The 18,863-nt window shown below is 41.4% G+C and overlaps 1 protein-coding gene across 1 annotated transcript in view; it reads right to left on the bottom strand.

Moving 5' to 3' along the window:
• Positions 1–390: 390 nt before the first annotated feature.
• The window catches only part of IST1 (IST1 factor associated with ESCRT-III), a 45,021-nt gene continuing 26,548 nt past the window's right edge, over positions 391–18,863 (bottom strand). The window contains exons 2-10 of the mRNA XM_006742336.3: positions 11,489–11,591; positions 10,905–11,085; positions 9,267–9,354; positions 5,867–5,950; positions 5,269–5,379; positions 3,923–4,129; positions 3,210–3,302; positions 2,045–2,093; positions 391–642 (exon numbers count right to left, since the gene is read on the bottom strand). Coding sequence (XP_006742399.2) covers positions 443–642; positions 2,045–2,093; positions 3,210–3,302; positions 3,923–4,129; positions 5,269–5,379; positions 5,867–5,950; positions 9,267–9,354; positions 10,905–11,085; positions 11,489–11,576 — 1,101 coding nt within the window. The 5' untranslated portion in view covers positions 11,577–11,591 and the 3' untranslated portion in view covers positions 391–442. The remainder of the gene's footprint in view (positions 643–2,044; positions 2,094–3,209; positions 3,303–3,922; positions 4,130–5,268; positions 5,380–5,866; positions 5,951–9,266; positions 9,355–10,904; positions 11,086–11,488; positions 11,592–18,863) is intronic.

Here is an 18,863-nt window from a genome sequence, read left to right as displayed (position 1 = left end):
ACCTTTGCTCACTACAAACCCCTCTGGACAGAGGGGTTTGTTTCTAAGTCTAGAACTTCAGCACAGGGCTGAGAGACTTCATGAAGTACTCTTCTCCGTGTCCAGCCATCTTTGGCAGCTCTCCTCATAATGCTTTCACCTTCCCACTCCCCTGTGGAGGAACAGGTACAGGTGATGGGAGAACCTGGGCTCACACTCAAGGGAGATGGACAAGCTCGGCTGCCCAGGGTCAGCTGCTCTGGCCTCATAGTCTCTAATCATTAGTTTCTTAGGAGCAACAGAGAACTGGAAAGCAGAATTTAGAGCAGAAAGAGAACCCAGAGGAAGAGTGTGCTCAGTGATGGTTAAGTGATGAAAACGAATTTCATGGAGATTCTCTGTTACAAGGAGAAAAAGCTCAGTCTCAAATCTCAGAGCCTGGAGGTTGCCTGGTTGAGGAGAACTAGGTTTTCTTTTTCAACTCTTCAAATCTCCGGGAAAGATCATCAAAGTCAATGTCCTCAGATGCCGAGGCGTTGGCACCAGCAGATGCAGTTGGTAGTGTGTCTGGCACAGACGGCAACTCCGGTAGTACAAAGTTGTTGTAGGTATCCACAGGTTGGGAAGGGGGCTTTGCAGAGGCTTCCGGCTTGGGCCCAGGACCTAATTAAATTAGGGTAAGGAGCACAGTGTCACAAACACCAGAGAAAAGTGGCTCAGATCCTCAAAGCCCACATTCCCCTTTGACAGGAACAAAAATACAGGAGAAAACACTGGTTTTTAAAAAATAATTCTAAAAGTCAATAAAAATTTTCAGGACAATTAAATCTACATTTCCTTAATACAGCTGACTCCTATCTGTTTTACTTTACTACGGTGAGAAAAAAGATTAAGGGAAATTCAAAGTGTGGTACCTGGGACTAGGTACACAGAGCATGCACTCAGACTGTCCCCTTTCACAAAGGTCTGCTCCCATCACGACAAAGGCCAAGGGGTGGTACTAAAATTCTGTTGGAATGAGCCCCTCTTTAAGGCTCAGGTGCAAAAATTTTTTATGAGGAATGTTAACGTCCTTATTGTTTGATGTAGTAGGATCTGAATTACCAGTCTTCCATTTTGTATTTTATAAGTTAAAATCATCCCCCTCTCTACCTACTGTACGTTTCCATTTGTATCTAAGTTCTAGAAAAGGCAAACCTCAACTACTTTTAGAAAGTAAGAATAGTGGGGTGCCTGAGTGGCTCAGTCAGTTGAGCATCCGACTCTTGGTTTCAGCTCTGGTCATGATCTCGGGGTCATGGGACTGAGCCCCATGTCAGGCTCCACGCTGAGAGAGAAGTCTGATTGAGATTCTTTCCCTCCCCCTACCCCATGCACGCTCATGTTCTCTTTCTGTAAAAATAAAATCTTAAAAGAAAAAGAAAACAACAGTATTTGCCTCCAAAGTAGAGAGTGGATTGATGGACTTGAAAGGAACATAAGAGAACTTTCTGGGGTGATGGAAATGTTCTACACCAGTTTTACTGAAGTATCATCAAAATACACCTCAATAAAACTATCTCCAATTTAAAAAGTATCCCCCTCCTTCTGGTTTCCATAGTGCTGGTAGTGTTTTACTTTCTGAGCAGATGATCACACGAGCATGCGTGCTTTATGAAAAGTCATTGAGCTATTCATTTATGGTTTTATCTACTGCCCCCTCTTTAATGTTCAAGCTTAAAAATATGTTATCTATATCTAGATAGAAAAATAGCTAGATTGATCTCTTTTGCTATTTCTAGGTACAACGGAAGATGAAGCAGCAGGACCATAAAGAACTTGAGATTGAAAGAATAATGATACCATTAACAGAAACAAGGAACTTGGGAGATTCTCTGCAACCAAGAAAGATATTTTCTTTTTGGATGAGAGAAATCCGAAGTTCTATTTTCATCCTACTACACTCTGGGAGAAGACAGGGCATGTGGGTAAAATGCCACAAACATGAACACTATCTCTGAGGCAGGAGCGGTAATGAGAAAACAGCAAAGGGTTCAAGCACTGAGGGTTTCTGATTCACACTCACCAACAATCTGTGCAGAAGAGACATTCTTATCAGCATTAAGGTCATCAACCTGAAACACAAAGATTGTTACTAGGGGAGAAAGCAATGGCATTACTGGACAAAGTACTGATATTGGTATAAGCCCCTGTGTTTTCCAAAAGCTAAGCTGCTCAGCAGAAGCAACAGAACCTCCTCCAAAGAAACTGCCCCTCCACCCCCTATACTCCTTCCTGATCTTCCAATCAGATAACATGTTAAACTCAACCACCAAGCAGAGAAAAAGAAAATTCTTACCACACCATAACATCTCTCTTTGATACCTTCACCTTCTGGGCAGAGAGAAAGCACTAACCCACTGAATTCATCTCCAAGAACCAAGTCCTCTAATACTGAAGATCTTCTACCTCATTCCTAGAAACAGTTGTGGGCAATGCTTCAATGCATGCAAGACGGAAACGTAAGAAAACCCAGGCCCAAGAGAAAACCAAAGGAAAGAACACTAAGCAAGTTCAGGAACAGGGCGCTCTCGCAGCAAACGCCCTACCAACTGTAATGCATCAGATGGAAATAGGTCTCAAAAGGCATATACCAGCTGAGGAAACAAGACTGACAGAAAAGGAGCCCTCTATTCCTGAATCAAAGCTATGCAATCACCAACAATTCAATTCAAGGCACGGTTACCATATTTATAACAAGTTTCATCTATAAGATGAAAATGTAAAAGTAATGTTATAGGCTGAAGTTTACTAACTGGACACTTCTGTTTAACATAAAAATCTGGCCACTATTCTTTTACACAGTGTTGAATTTGTAAAACTGGTATTTTAATTATGATATTCTAGCAGTAAGACTACACCAGCTCAATACAATTCTCTGCCTAGTTAAAAACAAACAAAAACCACCAAAAAAACCCCCAAAAGACTAGGTGAGTGCCCTACTAGAACTTTCTAGGAGATCTGCAGCTCCTTCCTGATTCCTGGCTTAATTGCAAACAAAGCCCTGCACCCAGTGATGCCGCCCCACCACCCCATTTCCAGGGCAACGTTAAAGCAACACAAAAATCCAAAGCAAGAGCAATGCTGGTAACTAGGAAATGATCAAAACTTTGCCTTCCCTGTGGCCATTATTTCTCTCTCTTCATGGGATTCTCTCTCCTGCTGCTTACAAAAGAGGCTCAAGCACTTACAGATTCATACGATGGGGGAGTTGCTGGTATCTGAGGTGGATGAATATTGGGAAAAGCCTGGTAAGTCCCCACTGGCAGTCCATTGAAATCCGACTGCAAGAGAAGAAAGGCAACATCAGAGACACGGCCCCGTTTTGCGGTTTCTGAGGTTTGTGTATGGTATGGGAGCAATACCTACACGTATTCAGTGTGAATATTCAAGAAATATATTCAATATGTATATATATATTCAAGAGCTCCAAAAGAAAAAAAATGCCCAGAAGGATTCCAGATTTTTAAAGATCTAAAGCCAAAGGCTAGTCTTCAAATTACTAATCAACTGCCTGGATGTCTACAGGGGAAGATTCTAATCAGACTTTCCTATTACTAGTAATGACCTTCACCTTTTTGTCTACAAAAGAGGTTTTTCTACCTGGTAATAAGTTGTACTCATTTTTGGAAAGAACTACTAGTTTGCCTGCTACAGGTCCCAAAGGTATTCAGTAAACCTACAAGAAAACGTTTCTCTAGCACGATCTCTGTATATTTTCCCACATCATTAACAAAAGACTTTCTCTAAATCCCAGTATTTTTTCCACAATATGATCACTAATACCAAATGTTCTTCCTGCAGAATCTTCTTAACAACCTACAACTCCTGTATATTCATACATCCAATGTGTCATCTTGTTACATTTTCTACAGTTTACACCCACACTTCTATGTATACTTACTGGTCCCTTTGGAAGTGGATAGGAGAAAGGAGTACTTGGAGAGGGCATGGGCATGGGCATGGGCATAGGCACTGGCACTGTTCCATCAGGTCCACCAACTGGTGTTGCGAAACCACCCCCTCCTCCTCTTCCAGGACCCCCTTTCTTCACATCATCTGTGAATCCAACATCAATAAGATCTGTCTCTACCCCAGGAGGAGCTTCTGCCTGAGAAGAAGAGAGAAACCCGTATCATTAACCCACATTGCAGGCCAGGTTCCCCCAGAAGCAGACTCTGAGATAGAGACCAGTGTGGAGGAAGGTACTGGCGTGGTCCTTTGGGATAAAGACCTGTGGGGAAGTGAAGGAAGCCGGGCTAGGCTGCTGTACAGTCACAACAACTGCTCAGTCGATTCCTTAAGGAGCTCTGAGCTGGAATGGGCCTGCAACATGTACCCCCAACTGGGACAGAGTCTTTAAAACCCAGTTACTGAATACAGGCTGTCCTGCAGAAAAGACTGTGGATGAAGCAGCTTTCTTCTGAGGGCCATTGCTGGAGTGTTATGAGCCACCAGTCATCAATACTCTCAAGAGCTGGGGAAATAAATGCTTTTATCCTTAGGTGTGTATATCTGGGATGGGGGAGTGTTGTCTAAGCAGCACAGCAAAGAACCCACTACACCCCACTGACCTTAATTGAAGGATTACTATTTGCATATTTGCCCCCCTTACACTGTAAACCTCTTCAGGACAGGGAACTTGTTTTTATCTCTGTATTCTCAGGTCTCAGTGCACTGTCTAACACACGGCAGGCACCTAATAATTTTAGAATACATTTGGGGTCTTGGGGCATTTCTTGCTTCAATTCCTTGAACCTCATCGAAAAGCAGCAATAGTGCCATTCTGTATTTGCATCAAGGTTTGTACCTTTTCTAAGTGCCTTCCAGTCATTCATCTCATCTGATCCTTAAATACTCTTTGAGAAATGCAGGCATATTTATCATTACCCAAAAAGGCACTAACTGGACAAAGGCTTAATCTCCCACATATAAACTTTAGTGCAAAGGATAGGATTATTTTTTAAGAAAATGATATCCAGGGGCGCCTGGGTGGCTCAGTTGGTTAAGCGACTGCCTTCGGCTCAGGTCATGATCCTGGAGTCCCTGGATCGAGTCCCGCATCGGGCTCCCTGCTCAGCAGGGAGCCTGCTTCTGCCTCTGACCCTCCCCCCTCTCATGTGCTCTCTCTCATTCTCTCTGTCTCAAATAAATAAATAAATAAATAAATATCTTTAAAAAAAAAAAAAAAAGAAAATGATATCCAGAGACTCATTTCCCCCTCTGTACTCTGAAAGACTCTCTACTCACCATGACCACAGAGTCAGGCTCATAGGGCACATTGTAGTTCTTAGCAATTTCAATCAGGTATCTCTCCACCAGGATTTTGGGTGGGGCTTCCACACTCAGTTTGTGCATTAGCTGTAAGTAAAAGACCCAGGGTTAAAATCTATGCCAATCAGCCTAACCTGACTCACTTTTAAACTCTGTTCCTCTTATTTTACAGGTAAATTGAGGAAAAATGAGGTTTGACCGGTTAAATCATTTTTTTTTTCCAGTCACAAAGCATTATTACAAACCCATGCCCCTCTCATGGTCTCTGGTTACACATGACCCAGGTGTTGGTAAGACTGATAATGCTGCCTTCCACATCTGAATTCACCCACTCTTCATCACCTTGCTTCTACATACACAAATCACAAGGGGCACAAAGGACTGGGGGCCTCACAATCAGAGGTTTAGGGAAGGGTAAGGAGTTGACTCCACAGCCAGCCAGAGAGCTTTCTCACCCTCACTATAAAATATGCAACCCTAGATTAACTCAGCCATACAGTAGGACCCACTACAATCAAGCCAGGATAACATGCCCACACCCTGTCTACTGCATCATGTTAAGTATGTTCATTACCCTGTCATTCACAGTTCCAATCTGGTTGGTCCTACATAACTTGCCGTATTCCTTGCTATACTTGGCACAGAGCTGATCAGCAACCTATAGAGAAAAAAGAACAGTAAATGAAAGTGGAAACCATTCTTACAGACTGCTTCAAGCTTCCTATCAACAGTAACCATGCTTCTATTACAGGATTTCAAAAAACCCCGGGCCTGTAAAACTTTTAAGGGATACATTCTTAGTTCATATTTGTTTATCCATCCATCGAGCTGTAACTATGTGCCAAATTCTCTCATAGACATTATGACATATGCTATAAATACAATAAACAAAAACAGACATTGTTCCTACTCTTAAAGTCTTAGAATCTCTGAGGAAACCAGTCATTACTCAGTCACACAAATAAAGATACAAATGTAGCCGCAGTTAAGTATCACCAAGTGAAAGTACACACACTGTCAATAACTTACAACAGTGAAATTAGATCTGATCAAAAAAGTCATGTAAGGGGGAGCCTGGGTGGCTTAGTTGGTTAAGCGTCCAACTCTTGGTTTCAGCTCAGGTCATGATCTCAGGGTTGTGGGAACAAGCCCCGAACTGGGCTCCTTGCCCAGCACAGAGTCTGTTCGAGATCCTCTCTTCCTCTCCCTTCCCTCTGCCCCTCCCACTTGTTCACTCTCTCTCTCAAATAAAATCTTAAAAAAAAAAAAGTAAGGCTTCCTGAAGAAAGGGATGATGCTTCACTGGGATGTAAAGGATGACTAGGAGTTAAGAGGGAGGGAAGAACATTCTAGGAAAAGGAAACAGCATGTGCAAAGGCCTCAGGTAGAAAAACTGGGTCAATCCTCAAGCTGAAATAAAGTCACTGTTGAGCCCCAGGGAGAAGTGTGATAGGAAATGAAGAAAGAGGGCGCCTGGGTGGCTCAGTCGTTAAGCGTCTGCCTTCGGCTCAGGTCATGATCTCAGGGTCCTGGGATCGAGCCCCGCGTCGGGCTCCCTGCTCAGCCAGGAGTCTGCTTCTCCCTCTCCCACTCCCCGTTTGTGTTCCCTCTCTAGCTGTCTCTCTGTCAAATAAATAAATAAATCTTAAAAAAAAACAACAACAACAAACACACACACACACACACAAAAAAGGAAATGAAGAAAGAAAGGCAGAAAGGGGCCACACAATGCGGAACTATGCAGGCCATATTAGGAATTGTTTCCATCATAAAAACAGCAGCTACTAAAGGGCTTTAAAGCAAGGGGTAGTGACAGAATCAGATCTGTGTTCTGAACAAAACCCTAAGCTGAACAGACTAAAAGAAACCAAAGTATGTGTAGGAAGAAGATTCAAAAAATCCAGGCAGGCATTGAACCAGAGTGGCCCCAACATCTGAGAGTTCAGTAAGGAGGCACTCATTGTTCAGTATGTAGACCTGGTACTTACGACTTAAGGTTGTCATTTGTCTTTTAAATAACAGTTCTTGGTTGCTTTATATTATGCAGGAATTTTTTATTTTTCTTAATTTATTGCTCTTTGTTTATGGCTTTTGGGTTTTATGGACTTTTCCACTATGAGATCATTTTTTTAAATCTGCCTAGTTTTCTTCTAGTTCCTTTATGAGTTCACCTTTTTAAAATCATGTAAATGTGTTTCATCTTGAATAAATTTTAATATAAAGGAAGAATACAGGAGAGGTTACAACGAAACTGAGGTTGGGACGCCTGGCTGGCTCAGCTGGAGGAGCATGCAACTCTCGATCTAGGGTCATGAGTTCAAGCCCCACATTGGGTATAGAGCTTACTTAAATAAAAACTTAAAAAAAAAAAGAGATAGAGACTGAGGTTAGAAGTCTGTATAAGCAGCAGCTGCCTCTGGGGCACCTCACTGGCCCAGTCGGTAGAGTATGGGACTCTTGATCTCAGGGTCGTGAGCTAAAAGGAGGAGCAGTTGCCTCTACTCTCCCACCATTCCTCTACTTACACAACTCGGACTCCCAGCCCTACCAGATCAGAATACAGGAGGCTTACTCTCTGGTGAGGTTAGACTAAAGGGATTCTGAACTCCAAGCATAGCAGAGAGCAGAGACACATAATGACAATAGAAAAATTACGTGTAAGTCTTCTAAAAGAGAAGAATGAGACCTCTGGCTTCCTTCTCCTCTGGTTCTCAGAAATTCTGCCAGCTTATAACCTCAAAGTAAAAAAAGAGGATTCCTCTCTGAAGGAAATGACCATACCGAGGAAAAAAACTAGTTCTTGATACTCTGGAGTTCCCTTAAGAAAGGGCTTAGATCATTCAACAGTGAAGGCATCTGGCAATAAGCCCCACTCAGGCACACAAGAGGTTCCAAGCCGCTTTTTAAATGCCTCACTTTCAAACATAAACCAACAATCAAGGGTCACCAAACTTCTGTGAAAAGCCTCTACTACAAAATAGTCTAAAACAAAGAAATAGAACAAGAAAATGGAACAAGAGGGCGCCTGGGTGGCTCAGTTGGTTAAGCGACTGCCTTCGGCTCAGGTCGTGATCCTGGAGTCCCGGGATCGAGTCCCACATCAGGCTCCCTGCTCAGCAGGGAGTCTGCTTCTCCCTCTGACCCTCCTCCCTCTCATGCTGTCTCTCATTCTCTCTCTTGCAAATAAATAAAATCTTAAAAAAAAAAAAAAGGAAGAAAAGTTAATAAGAAACTAATATTCTCAGTTAAAAGACATTACAGCTATGAAACAAAAGCAACAGACTATGAAGTATTCAAATAAAGAATTAGAAAGAGCTCTTAAAAATAAAAACATACAGAAGACCAGGAAATCTCAAAAGACGGGTCAGGAGATGACTGAGACAATCTAGAGAATAAAACAAAAAAGGCAAAGATGCAGAAAATAGGAGGGAACAACTCAACTGAATTTGTATCCTAGCAGTCAGTGCCATATCCATGTTGTGATGGGGAAGTTTTTAACGTCTATCTCTTCTGCTAGATTTTAAACCTACAAGAGTAGGGTTGGTGTCATATTTTGCTCACTACTGTATCCTCAGTGCCCACCTAACTTGTAACATACACCCGATGAGTATTTGTGAAATTAATGAATGAAGCAAAACATCTGTCACCTTAAGTTAATGTTATTTTAACTTTACTGGTTTACAGTTGCTTAAGAACTTTTCTGTTTGAATATACTTAACATTACAATAAAAACAAGACAAAACTGGAGATACACAAAACTTTGCTCCTTAAAAAAAAATTATTTAAGTTTGAAAACACTGTTCTGTTGCATTATACAAGGCCTGAAAAGGAGGTAGAGACAAATTTATAAAGCCTCTTTCAAAGACACCATGAAAAGGGTACAAAATATCTGGTCAAATAAGCAGAAGTGAATTTTGTTAACCAACCTAAAAATATGACAAGCCTCAGACATCACTGAAACTCACTATACTCACTATTTTCAACTCAGCCACTTCTGACTGGAGCCGAGGAGCAGCCCATATCAGTGTAGACACGGATTCAGCCAGACCAGAATCTAGTTCCCTAATTAAGGAAAAAAATTAATAAAATTTAATATTCTTTGAAAGAAAACAGGGGCATCTGGGTGGCTCAGGTCATGGTCCCAGAGTTCCAGGATTAAGCGCCGTATTGGGCTCCCTGCTCGGTGGGGAGTCTGCTTCTCCCTCTCCCTCTGCTCCTCCCCTGCTCGTGCTCTCTCTCTCAAATAAATAAAAATTTTTTTAAAGATTTTATTTAACGGGGCTCCGTAGCTCAGGGGTTAGAGCACTGTCTCGTAAAGATTTTATTTATTTGAGGGGCGCCTGGGTGGCTCAGTCGTTAGGCGTCTGCCTTCAGCTCAGGTCATGATCCCAGGGTCCTGGGATTGAGCCCCGCATCGGGCTCCCTGCTCAGCGGGAAGCCTGCTTCTCTCTCTCCCACTTACCCTGCTTGTGTTCTCTCTCTGGCTGTCTCTCCCTGTCAAATAAATAAATAAAATCTTTAAAAAAAAAAAAAAAGATTTTATTTATTTGAGACAGTAAGCCAGAGAGAGCACAAGCCAGTGGGGAGAGGCAGAGGGAGAAAGAGACTCCCCGCTGAGCAGGGAGCCTGATATCGGACTCAATCCCAGGACCCTGGGATCATAACCTGAGCTGAAGGCAGACACTTAACCGACTGAGCCACCCAGGCACACCTAAATAAAATCTTTAAAAAAAAAAAATTCTTTAAAACAAACCAACAAAACCCCAGAATTTGTATCATATGTTTGATAGCCTCTAAAGTTCTTTTACAAATCTCACTGGATTCTCACAAATAATTCTAGGGCTTCTAGCCATTTTCATCATCCTATTTTACTTCTGGGGAATCTCTGACAAGCCCAAGGTCACAAAGTCAGGAAATGGTAGAGCCAAGACTCAAACTTAGACCTTTTTTTTTTTTTTAAAGTTTTTTATTTATTCATTTGAGATACAGAGAGAGAGAGAGCTCAGCTGGTTAAGTGTCTGACACTTGGTTTCGGCTCAGGTCATGATCTCAGTTGTGAGATCAAGGCCCCTGTCAGGCTCCACGCTTAGCGCGGAGTCTGCTTGGGATTCTCTCCCTCTGCTCCTCCACCTCCTCCCTCCTGGTGCATGCGTGCTCTTTCTCTCTAAAATAAATAAATAAATCTTTTTTAAAAATGTTAAGAGGGGGATGCCTGGGTGGCTCAGTCGGTTAAGTGCCTTTGGCTCAGGTCATGGTCCCAGGGTCCTGGGATCGAGTCCTGCATCGGGCTCCTTGCTCAGCGGGGAGCCTGCTTCTCCCTCTCCCTCTGCCTTCTGCTCCCCCTGCTTGTGCTGTCAAATAAATAAAATCTTAAAAAAAAAAATGTTAAGAGGGTAGGGATCTGATGTCATGTGTTCTTATCAAAAAAGAGTGTGTGTGGGGGACACAAGGAAACTTCTAGAGGTAACAAATGTTTATTACCTTGATTGTGGTGATGGTATGCAGGCATATGCATATGTCCAAACTCATCAAACTGTACACATATGTACAGTTTTTTTCTATAAATCATACCTAAATTAAGTTTAAAAAAAAAAAAGACAAAATTATCTTACTTCATAGACTGGATGAGACCAAACCGAGCCAGCAGCAGATCACAATACAGCTCCAGAATTTCCATGGCCTCCACAAGGTAGTCTTCTCGGATAATATGCTCCACTCGGATCCGAGCTCGTTCATCCTTCCCAGCAGCCAGATAGTCAGCAATCTCTTTCCTTGCTTTCTGGGCCAGTTCCGCTAAGGCACAAATCCCATCCACTCACACAGCAGCAGTACACTGGGCCCTGGCCTGCAGGAGACTTCTACCCCAGGAGTGAATTGGATGTTTCTAGTACATGCCTAGCTCACTTGTCTTTTACCAAATCTAGTCCCAACTCATCTAGTCTCCAGAATTTGCTCCTTTGTCTAGGTGAGAATATTGCTGTTATAGCCACAAATTTACCTCAGGAGTCATGTTACCAATTCCCTGCAACAGAATGATTCAATCTAACTTGTCACAAAGAGCAGCAGTAATTATCTAAAGCTTAAAGGATATGGGATCCCTAAGACTTCACAGTACTAGCCTCACAGAGCTAATATTAGGATGGGAGACCCCAGTGATTTGGGGAAAGAAAATATATGGCAATCATGCATTACTCACTTTTTTTTTTCTCCAATAGTTTAAGACGGTTTATGACTAATCGCAAATTGACTCGTAAACGCTCAGCTTTAAATCCAGAGCCCAGCATGCTGTGCTGTTCCTCCTGGAAAAAAATAAACACAGTTACTACTTTCAAGCTGAAATTATTCCAGTTAGAGGGTGGATTAGCTGACAGTATAAACCAGAATGGTTTCCTAATACAGGCAAAACAACATGATCTGATTCACATTTCTTGAAGATCATTTTGGTTTGTGTAGAGAACTGATTGGGGGAGGATAATAATAGAAGCAAGAGGACCAAGGAGAGAAGGCTATTACTATAGTCCAGACAAGAGATGGAAATACCTTAGACTAGGGTAGCATGACTTGATTTGAGATCTAGCTTGAAGGCAGAACTAAAAGAATCTGGTAATGGATAAAATGAGTATCTATATATTGGTGTAGGAGTGGGTTGATAAAAAGACAAAGCAGCAGGGGCACCTGAGTGGCTCAGTCGTTAAGCGTCTGCCTTCAGCTCAGGTCATGATCCCAGGATCCTGGGATCGAGCCCTGCATCGGGCTCCCCGCTCGGCGGGAAGCCTGCTTCTCCCTCTCCCACTCCCCCTGCTTGTGTTCCTGCTCTCGCTCGCTCTGTTAAATAAATAAAGTCTCTAAAAAAAAAAAAAAAAGACAAAGCAGCAGCAGGAAGGACTCCTACCTGTCCCAAAAATCTCATCAGGGCAGTGATGAGGAGAGACTATCATATTTAGAACCAAATTCAAAAATATTCTCCCATTAGTTCCTCAAGTCCTCCTACTAAGTCTCAGCCTGTGGGAAAAAGCCAGTGCCCAAGATCACAAAAATATTAATATTTACTGACTTGCAAAGAAATATACAAAGGGATGAAAAATCCAAGAAAAAAACTGCTCTATAAAATTTAACAGAAGGCTATTTACCAAGACTCTGAATGAACAGCAAAGTTATAGTCAACAAAACCACTCCCCTCCACCCACAAGGGGGTATACCATTGTGCATTTCATATTGAGACAGCGCAAATTCTATGTCTCCCAATGAATTCTGGACTTGAACTTCAAAACATACAACATCCAAACAAAAGCTAGGTCTAATAAACTAATCAATAAAAAGACAAACCAAAAAAGATATCCAATGTAAGGAAAAACACTAGGGATATTTGTCCGCTTGTGCATAAACCACTAATAACCTCCAGAAGCCTTTATATATTTAATAATTAACCTAAGTCTCAGTTTACAACGGGGCTTGTATGTCATGAACTATCTGGGAACCATTACACTGAATTATATTCAACCCACTCAACAAATACCGATTATTTCTACATCAGACAATAGCTAAATGCTGAAGATTTACAAAAAAAAAGTACAGTCCTTGCCCTCAAAGGAACTTATATTCTATTGGAAAAAAACAGCTTAAGAAAATCTGGCAACTATAATACTATTTGGTAAAAAGTGTAATTTTAGAGTGGTTCTCAACTGAAAGAGACTTTGTCCCATATGGGACATTTGGCAATGACTGGAGACATGCTGGGTTGTCACGATTGGAAAGGATGCTACTGGCATCTGGTGGGTAGATGCCAGGAATACTGCTGCTAAACATTCTACAATCAACAGGACAGTCCCCCACAACAAAAAAATTATCCAGCCCAAATGTCAGTAGTGCCAAGATTAAAAAACCTAATTCTAGAGAAAAGACACCCAATCTGAGAGACATTACAGAATACCTTCCAGGAGAAGGAAAGTCTAAGTTGGGTCCTAAAGGACAAACAAATTAAGTATAAGGTAAAAAGAGGATGTGACTACCCCAGGCAGAGGAAGTGCTGTATCTAAACTCCAGGTACCAGAGAGAACAAGAAACTTTCAGAGGAACACAAGTTCAGTACAGGTGAAGAATGGCATTAACTACAGTTTATGCCATAACATCTCTCACAATCATAAATTCAAAACTTTAATTTGACAATTATTTATAAGAGAACAGGTGCTGTGGTAGGTTCTGGTGCTAACTAGATCCAGACAATATCCTTGTTTTCAAGGCCTTCATAACCAAAGATGGATCGGACAACCAGAAAAACAGTAATTAGTACTATCATTTGCCGTACCAGGCACTGGCCCAGGATCAACCAGCAACTAAGTGGCAGAATGAAGAATAAAATCTAAGTGCATCTAAACTCAAAACCCAAGTAAACAATCTTAATCATATGCTCCTATAGCATTTCAGCACAAAAAATTATACTATTTATTTTTCAATCCCTTTCAACAAATATTCATTGATTGTCTACAATACTGTGACAGGAGCTAGATACACTGGCACTGAAAAACAGACATGGTTATTGCCCTCATGGAGTTCACAGTCTAGTTAGAGAAAACTATCACCTCAGTAACTATAAAATAACAAGTAAGTAAATAAGTGCTGCTCTGGAGTTTATTATAAGGGGTTAACTTCTTTGGCCATTTGCTTGGATACTGTTTCGAAGATAAAAGATAACAAAATCAGGGGTTACTGTAGAGTCACAAGGTATGACAGAAAAATGTCATGATTTCTCTGTGGTTCTTAACTAATCTATAAGCATTGATTTTGTGATGCATCAATATATATGAGAACTAAACTTCAGTATTATAAATATTTTCAAAAGGCTTAAAAACATATACATTTTGACCTATTAATTCTACTCCTAGGAACTTAGTCTAAAGAAACAGAGCTTCATTCAGACTTTTATATAAAAATATTTATCAGCACATTTTAAGACCAAAAAATTACAATAATGAAATATTGCTTATTAAACTATAGTATATCTGTGATGGAATTTTATGTAGCCATTAAATATTTAAAAAGTATTTACTGATGTGAAAATATATCAATGATATTAGTTGAAAAGGCAGGAATACATATATGAAGTATGACCCCAAATTCTGAGTTTAAAAAAGCAAATATACATATAAACAAAGGCTGGACTAAAAAGAAAAAAGATTTAATTATTACTGTAAATAAACTCTTTCCAAACCCAATGAGTTAAGACTAACAGGAGAGTTAATATTAAAAACCAAACCCACCTCAGAAAGCAAAGAATTTAGAATTTCTATTAAGACAAATAATAGGGGCGCCTGGGTGGCTCAGTCATTAAGTGTCTGCCTTCGGCTCAGGTCATGATCCCAGGGTCCTGGGATCGAGTCCCGCATCGGGCTCCCTGCTCGGCGGGGAGTCTGCTTCTCCTCCCTCTCCTGCTCTGTTTCTCATTCTCTCTCTCTCAAATAAATAAATAAAATCTTTAAAAAAAAAAAAAGAAAGAAAGAAAAACAAAGTATTAACTCATCAGAAAACAATAACCAAGATCACCTTATCGTAAGTGGAATATATGTGGAATCTGAAAAAAAAACAACCACCCACACGCTCATAGATACAGAGAACAGACTGGTGGTTGCCAGAGGTGGGTGGCAGAGAATGTCAAAAACTACAAACAAAAATAAGTACGGTGCATTACTGAGCACCAAAAAAGTGCTTACAATTGTCCAGTAATTTATGACCATCTCCTTTGACAAATAAACATTAAAAAGAAAGTACATGCACACTGTGTGCAAGGCCTATGATGAAGAGCTAATGCAAGAAAAGGAGCACAGAGGAGAAATCTCACTGCGTGCCAGGTCCTGGCCTTCATATCCATCAGCTCATCTGTCTCACCACAGATGAGTGGCAAGATTTGGGTTCAAAGCCCAAATGCAACATTACCCACACAGGGTGACCACTTAGCAAAAATATTACAACTGCGATTAAAAATGTAAACATGGTCTTGATAACCCTCCTAACTCAGATGCTCTTCCATCAAGGGCCAGCGCAAGGGGAGAGCTATGAAGGAGAACATCCATTCTGCCATGGAGCTCTGGGAAGCTTCCAAGAAGAGAAGGGATGTGCACTAGGCTTGAAGTGTAAAGAGGACTCTATAGACAAGCAATGCAGCAAAGGTTAACAGAGGCTTGATTATCAATCCTAACTTCTGTTCTTAATAGCCTTTGCCCATGCCATTTAACTACTCTGAGCATCATTTTCCTTACCTTTAAGATGAAGGCAATAGCAAATATCACTAAACAAACATAAGAACAAACTAACAATTCCTATCAGGCACTCTCCTATGCACAAAGCAACAGCCACATGCCTTAGCAGAAAGCAAAATAGGCAACACAGTTTGTGGAGGACAAAAGAGGAAAACTAGCAGCACGTCTACTATGGATGTAAAACCACAACCAGAAATAAAAAGTCCCCTAGCTTTTTACGGCCAGAGACAAATGCCCAGACTCCTAAGAAGGAACACTAAAGTGCATTTGAAATGCACAAATCAAGTCTTGGAAAGGGAATGCCTGAGGGAGAAGAATTTTAGAAGGAAGGGAGAGGAACCCTTTAGAAAACTATGCTGAAGGGGAAAAGGGGCAAAGGGAGAGTTCTCTGTCAGGAACAAGAAACTTTTTTTAAAAGTCAAAGGAGGGACACCTGGGTGGCTCAGTAGGTTAAGTAGGTTCAGCTTAGGTCATGATCCCAGGGTCCTGGGATCGAGTCCTGCATCGGGCTCCTTGATCAGAAGGGAGCCTGCTTCTCCCTCTGCCTGCTACTACCCATGCTTGTGTTCTTGCTCTGACAAATAAATAAATAAAATCTTAAAAAAATAATAAAATAAAGGGACACCTGGGTGGCTCTGTCATTTAAGCGGCTGCCTTTGGCTCAGGTCATGATCCCGGGGTCCTGGGATCAAGTCCCATCAGGCTCCTTGCTCAGCAGGGAGCCTGCTTCTCCCTCTGCCTGCCGCTCCCCCTGCTTGTACTCTCTACAAATAAAATCTTAAAAAAAAAAAAAAAAAGTCAAAGCAAACACAATACATCTCCCCATCTCAAAAAAAAGCAAAAGTTAATGAGGACATGAAAAGAAAAGAGTAGAGCTGATTAATACATATTTAGGAAAATTAAGATTACCAAAAAAAATTAATTCATCAGAATAGGTATTTAAAGTGAGCCAGACACTGAAAGACACATGTTAACAGAGGAAATGGGTAACAAAGGAGTGGTTTTAGCAACATGAAATGCTAGAGGGTGTAAAGACATCTTTATTTCACATATTTGCCTAAGATGGCTAGTGTCCACAAATGCTAGTTTAGGACTGCTGAAACAGCCTGGGAAGGAAAAGATCCCAAATCATAAGAAAAGGGACTTTGAAGAAGAAAAGTGCTAAAATTCCCTGAAAGGGGTGCTTAACAAATGTTTTATGCTACTAACAGAAATCCAATTCTGTGAAGGAAGTTGAAAATACTGAAGTGTGGCAAAGTTGTTTATATTTCACTCTTCATCTTTTAGCTGGGGATGTTTGGGAAAGAGAAACTCCAAAAGCCTACTGTAAACCTGTGGAAGGCAGATAAAAATAAACCCAAATTACTAATCTTATTATTCAGTAATAACATTTTTTTGTTTAAATCTAGAACAATAAGTAAAATCACAGGGCCTGTTCAGGGACAATCAGGATTCCAGCTGAAAACAGATTAGCATCCACAACCTGGGTAACCTGAGAAGAATTTAATAGACTATGTACAAAGGTGTGGCTAAGGTTTAGAGAAACCAACAAAGGATAGTGTATTGCCCCAGAACCACTAACATCCAGGCCTGAAAGGGAAAGAAGAGGAACTGACACCTCGCATGAGTAGCTATATGAAGAGGGTCTCCAGACAGGTATCAAGGTCATTGGTAGAGGCATGCAGACAATTTGCAGCAACCTGGCAGGAAAGGAGAAGGGAAATAAATAGCTAGCCCTCATTCCTCCTGCCCTCTGGTCTCCTGGTACCTCCCATCTACCCCCAACTGGAAGGCAGAAAGTAAAGGGGCCCATAGACACAGTGTACAAGAGTGAGCCTCCAGGGACAAACATCAGAGGAATGATGCTATGTGGCTCTGGAGAAGAAGTTATCAAGCATAAAGGTTACACACACACACACGCACACACACACACAAGACCAAACAAGAAGAAACCTAGATCTAACAAAGCAACCCCAGATTTACACTGTAGTTAAGATTTCAGCTAACCAGACTAGAAAACTGAAGTTAAATGAATAGCCTAAAAAAAAGAAAACTGGGGCACCCAGGTGGCTCAGTCGGTAGAGCAACCAACTCTTTGTTTCAGCTGGGGTCATGATCTCAGGGTCACAGGATTGACTCCAGTGTGGGGCTCCACACTCAAAATCTGCTCCCCCTCTCCCTCTGTCCACCCCAACTTGTGTGCTACCTCTAAAATAAATAAATCTTTTTTTTTAAAAAGGTAAGGGCGCCTCAGTGGCTCAGTCAGTTAAATGTCTGCCTTTGGCTCAGGTCATGATCCCAGCATCCTGGGATTGAGTCCCACATCAGGCTCCCTAATCAGTGGGAAGCCTGCTTCTTCCTCCTCTGTAGCTCCCTCTCCTGCTCCCCCCACATTTGTGCTCTGTCAAATAAATAAAACCTTAAAAAAAAAAAAAAAAGGAAAAAAAGTGTTTGAAAGGATATGGAAAAAACTGGGGCCCCTGTGTACCACTGTTGGTGAGACTGTAAAGTGGAGTACCACCATGGAAAACAGTATGGTAGTTCCTTAACTGAAAATAGAACTACCTTATGATCCAGCAATCCCCCTTCTGAGTATATATCCAAAAGAACTGAAAATAAAATTTCAAAGAGATATTTGCACACCCATGTTCCTAGCAGCATTATCCACTATAGTCAAGAGGTAAAAGTAACCCAAATGTTCACTGACAGATGAATGGATAAATAAAACATGCTGGGGGCGCCTGGGTGGCTCAGTCCTTAAGCGTCTGCCTTCGGCTCAGGTCATGATCCCAGGGTCCTGGGATCGAGCCCCGCATCGGGCTCCCTGCTCTGAGGGAAGCCTGCTTCTCCCTCTCCCACTCCCCATGCTTGTGTTCCTTCTCTTGCTGTGTCTCTCTGTCAAATAAATAAATAAAATCTTTTAAAAAATAAATAAATAAATAAATAAAACATGCTGTTTATATTTATGTATCCTGACATATATGAGTATTAGTAAACTCTGAGTCCATGTTGTAGCGTGTGACAGGATTTCCTTCCTTTACAAGGGTGAATAATACTCTATTTGTCTAGTAGTATTTGATAAAATGTATGCCTTAATGTGTAAAGTAAATGTATACCTTAGTAGCTGGCAATCCCATTCCTGAACATATACCCTCAAAGAAATTTGTAGAAAGGGCCATGAAGACACATGTATAAGAATCCTACGGTGGGGGGGCGGAGCAAGATGGCGGAGGAGTAGGAGACCTGGATTTCGTCTCCTCTCAGGAATTCAGCTGGATAGGGATCAAACCATTCTGAACACCTACAAACTCAACGGGA

Source organism: Leptonychotes weddellii, chromosome 16 (genome assembly GCF_054177405.1).
Source record: "Leptonychotes weddellii isolate Sample4059 chromosome 16, ASM5417740v2, whole genome shotgun sequence".
NCBI classification, from domain to species: Eukaryota; Metazoa; Chordata; class Mammalia; order Carnivora; family Phocidae; genus Leptonychotes; species Leptonychotes weddellii.
Note: the sequence above shows the minus strand (reverse complement) of the source record. Positions and strands in the feature narration are given on the sequence as shown.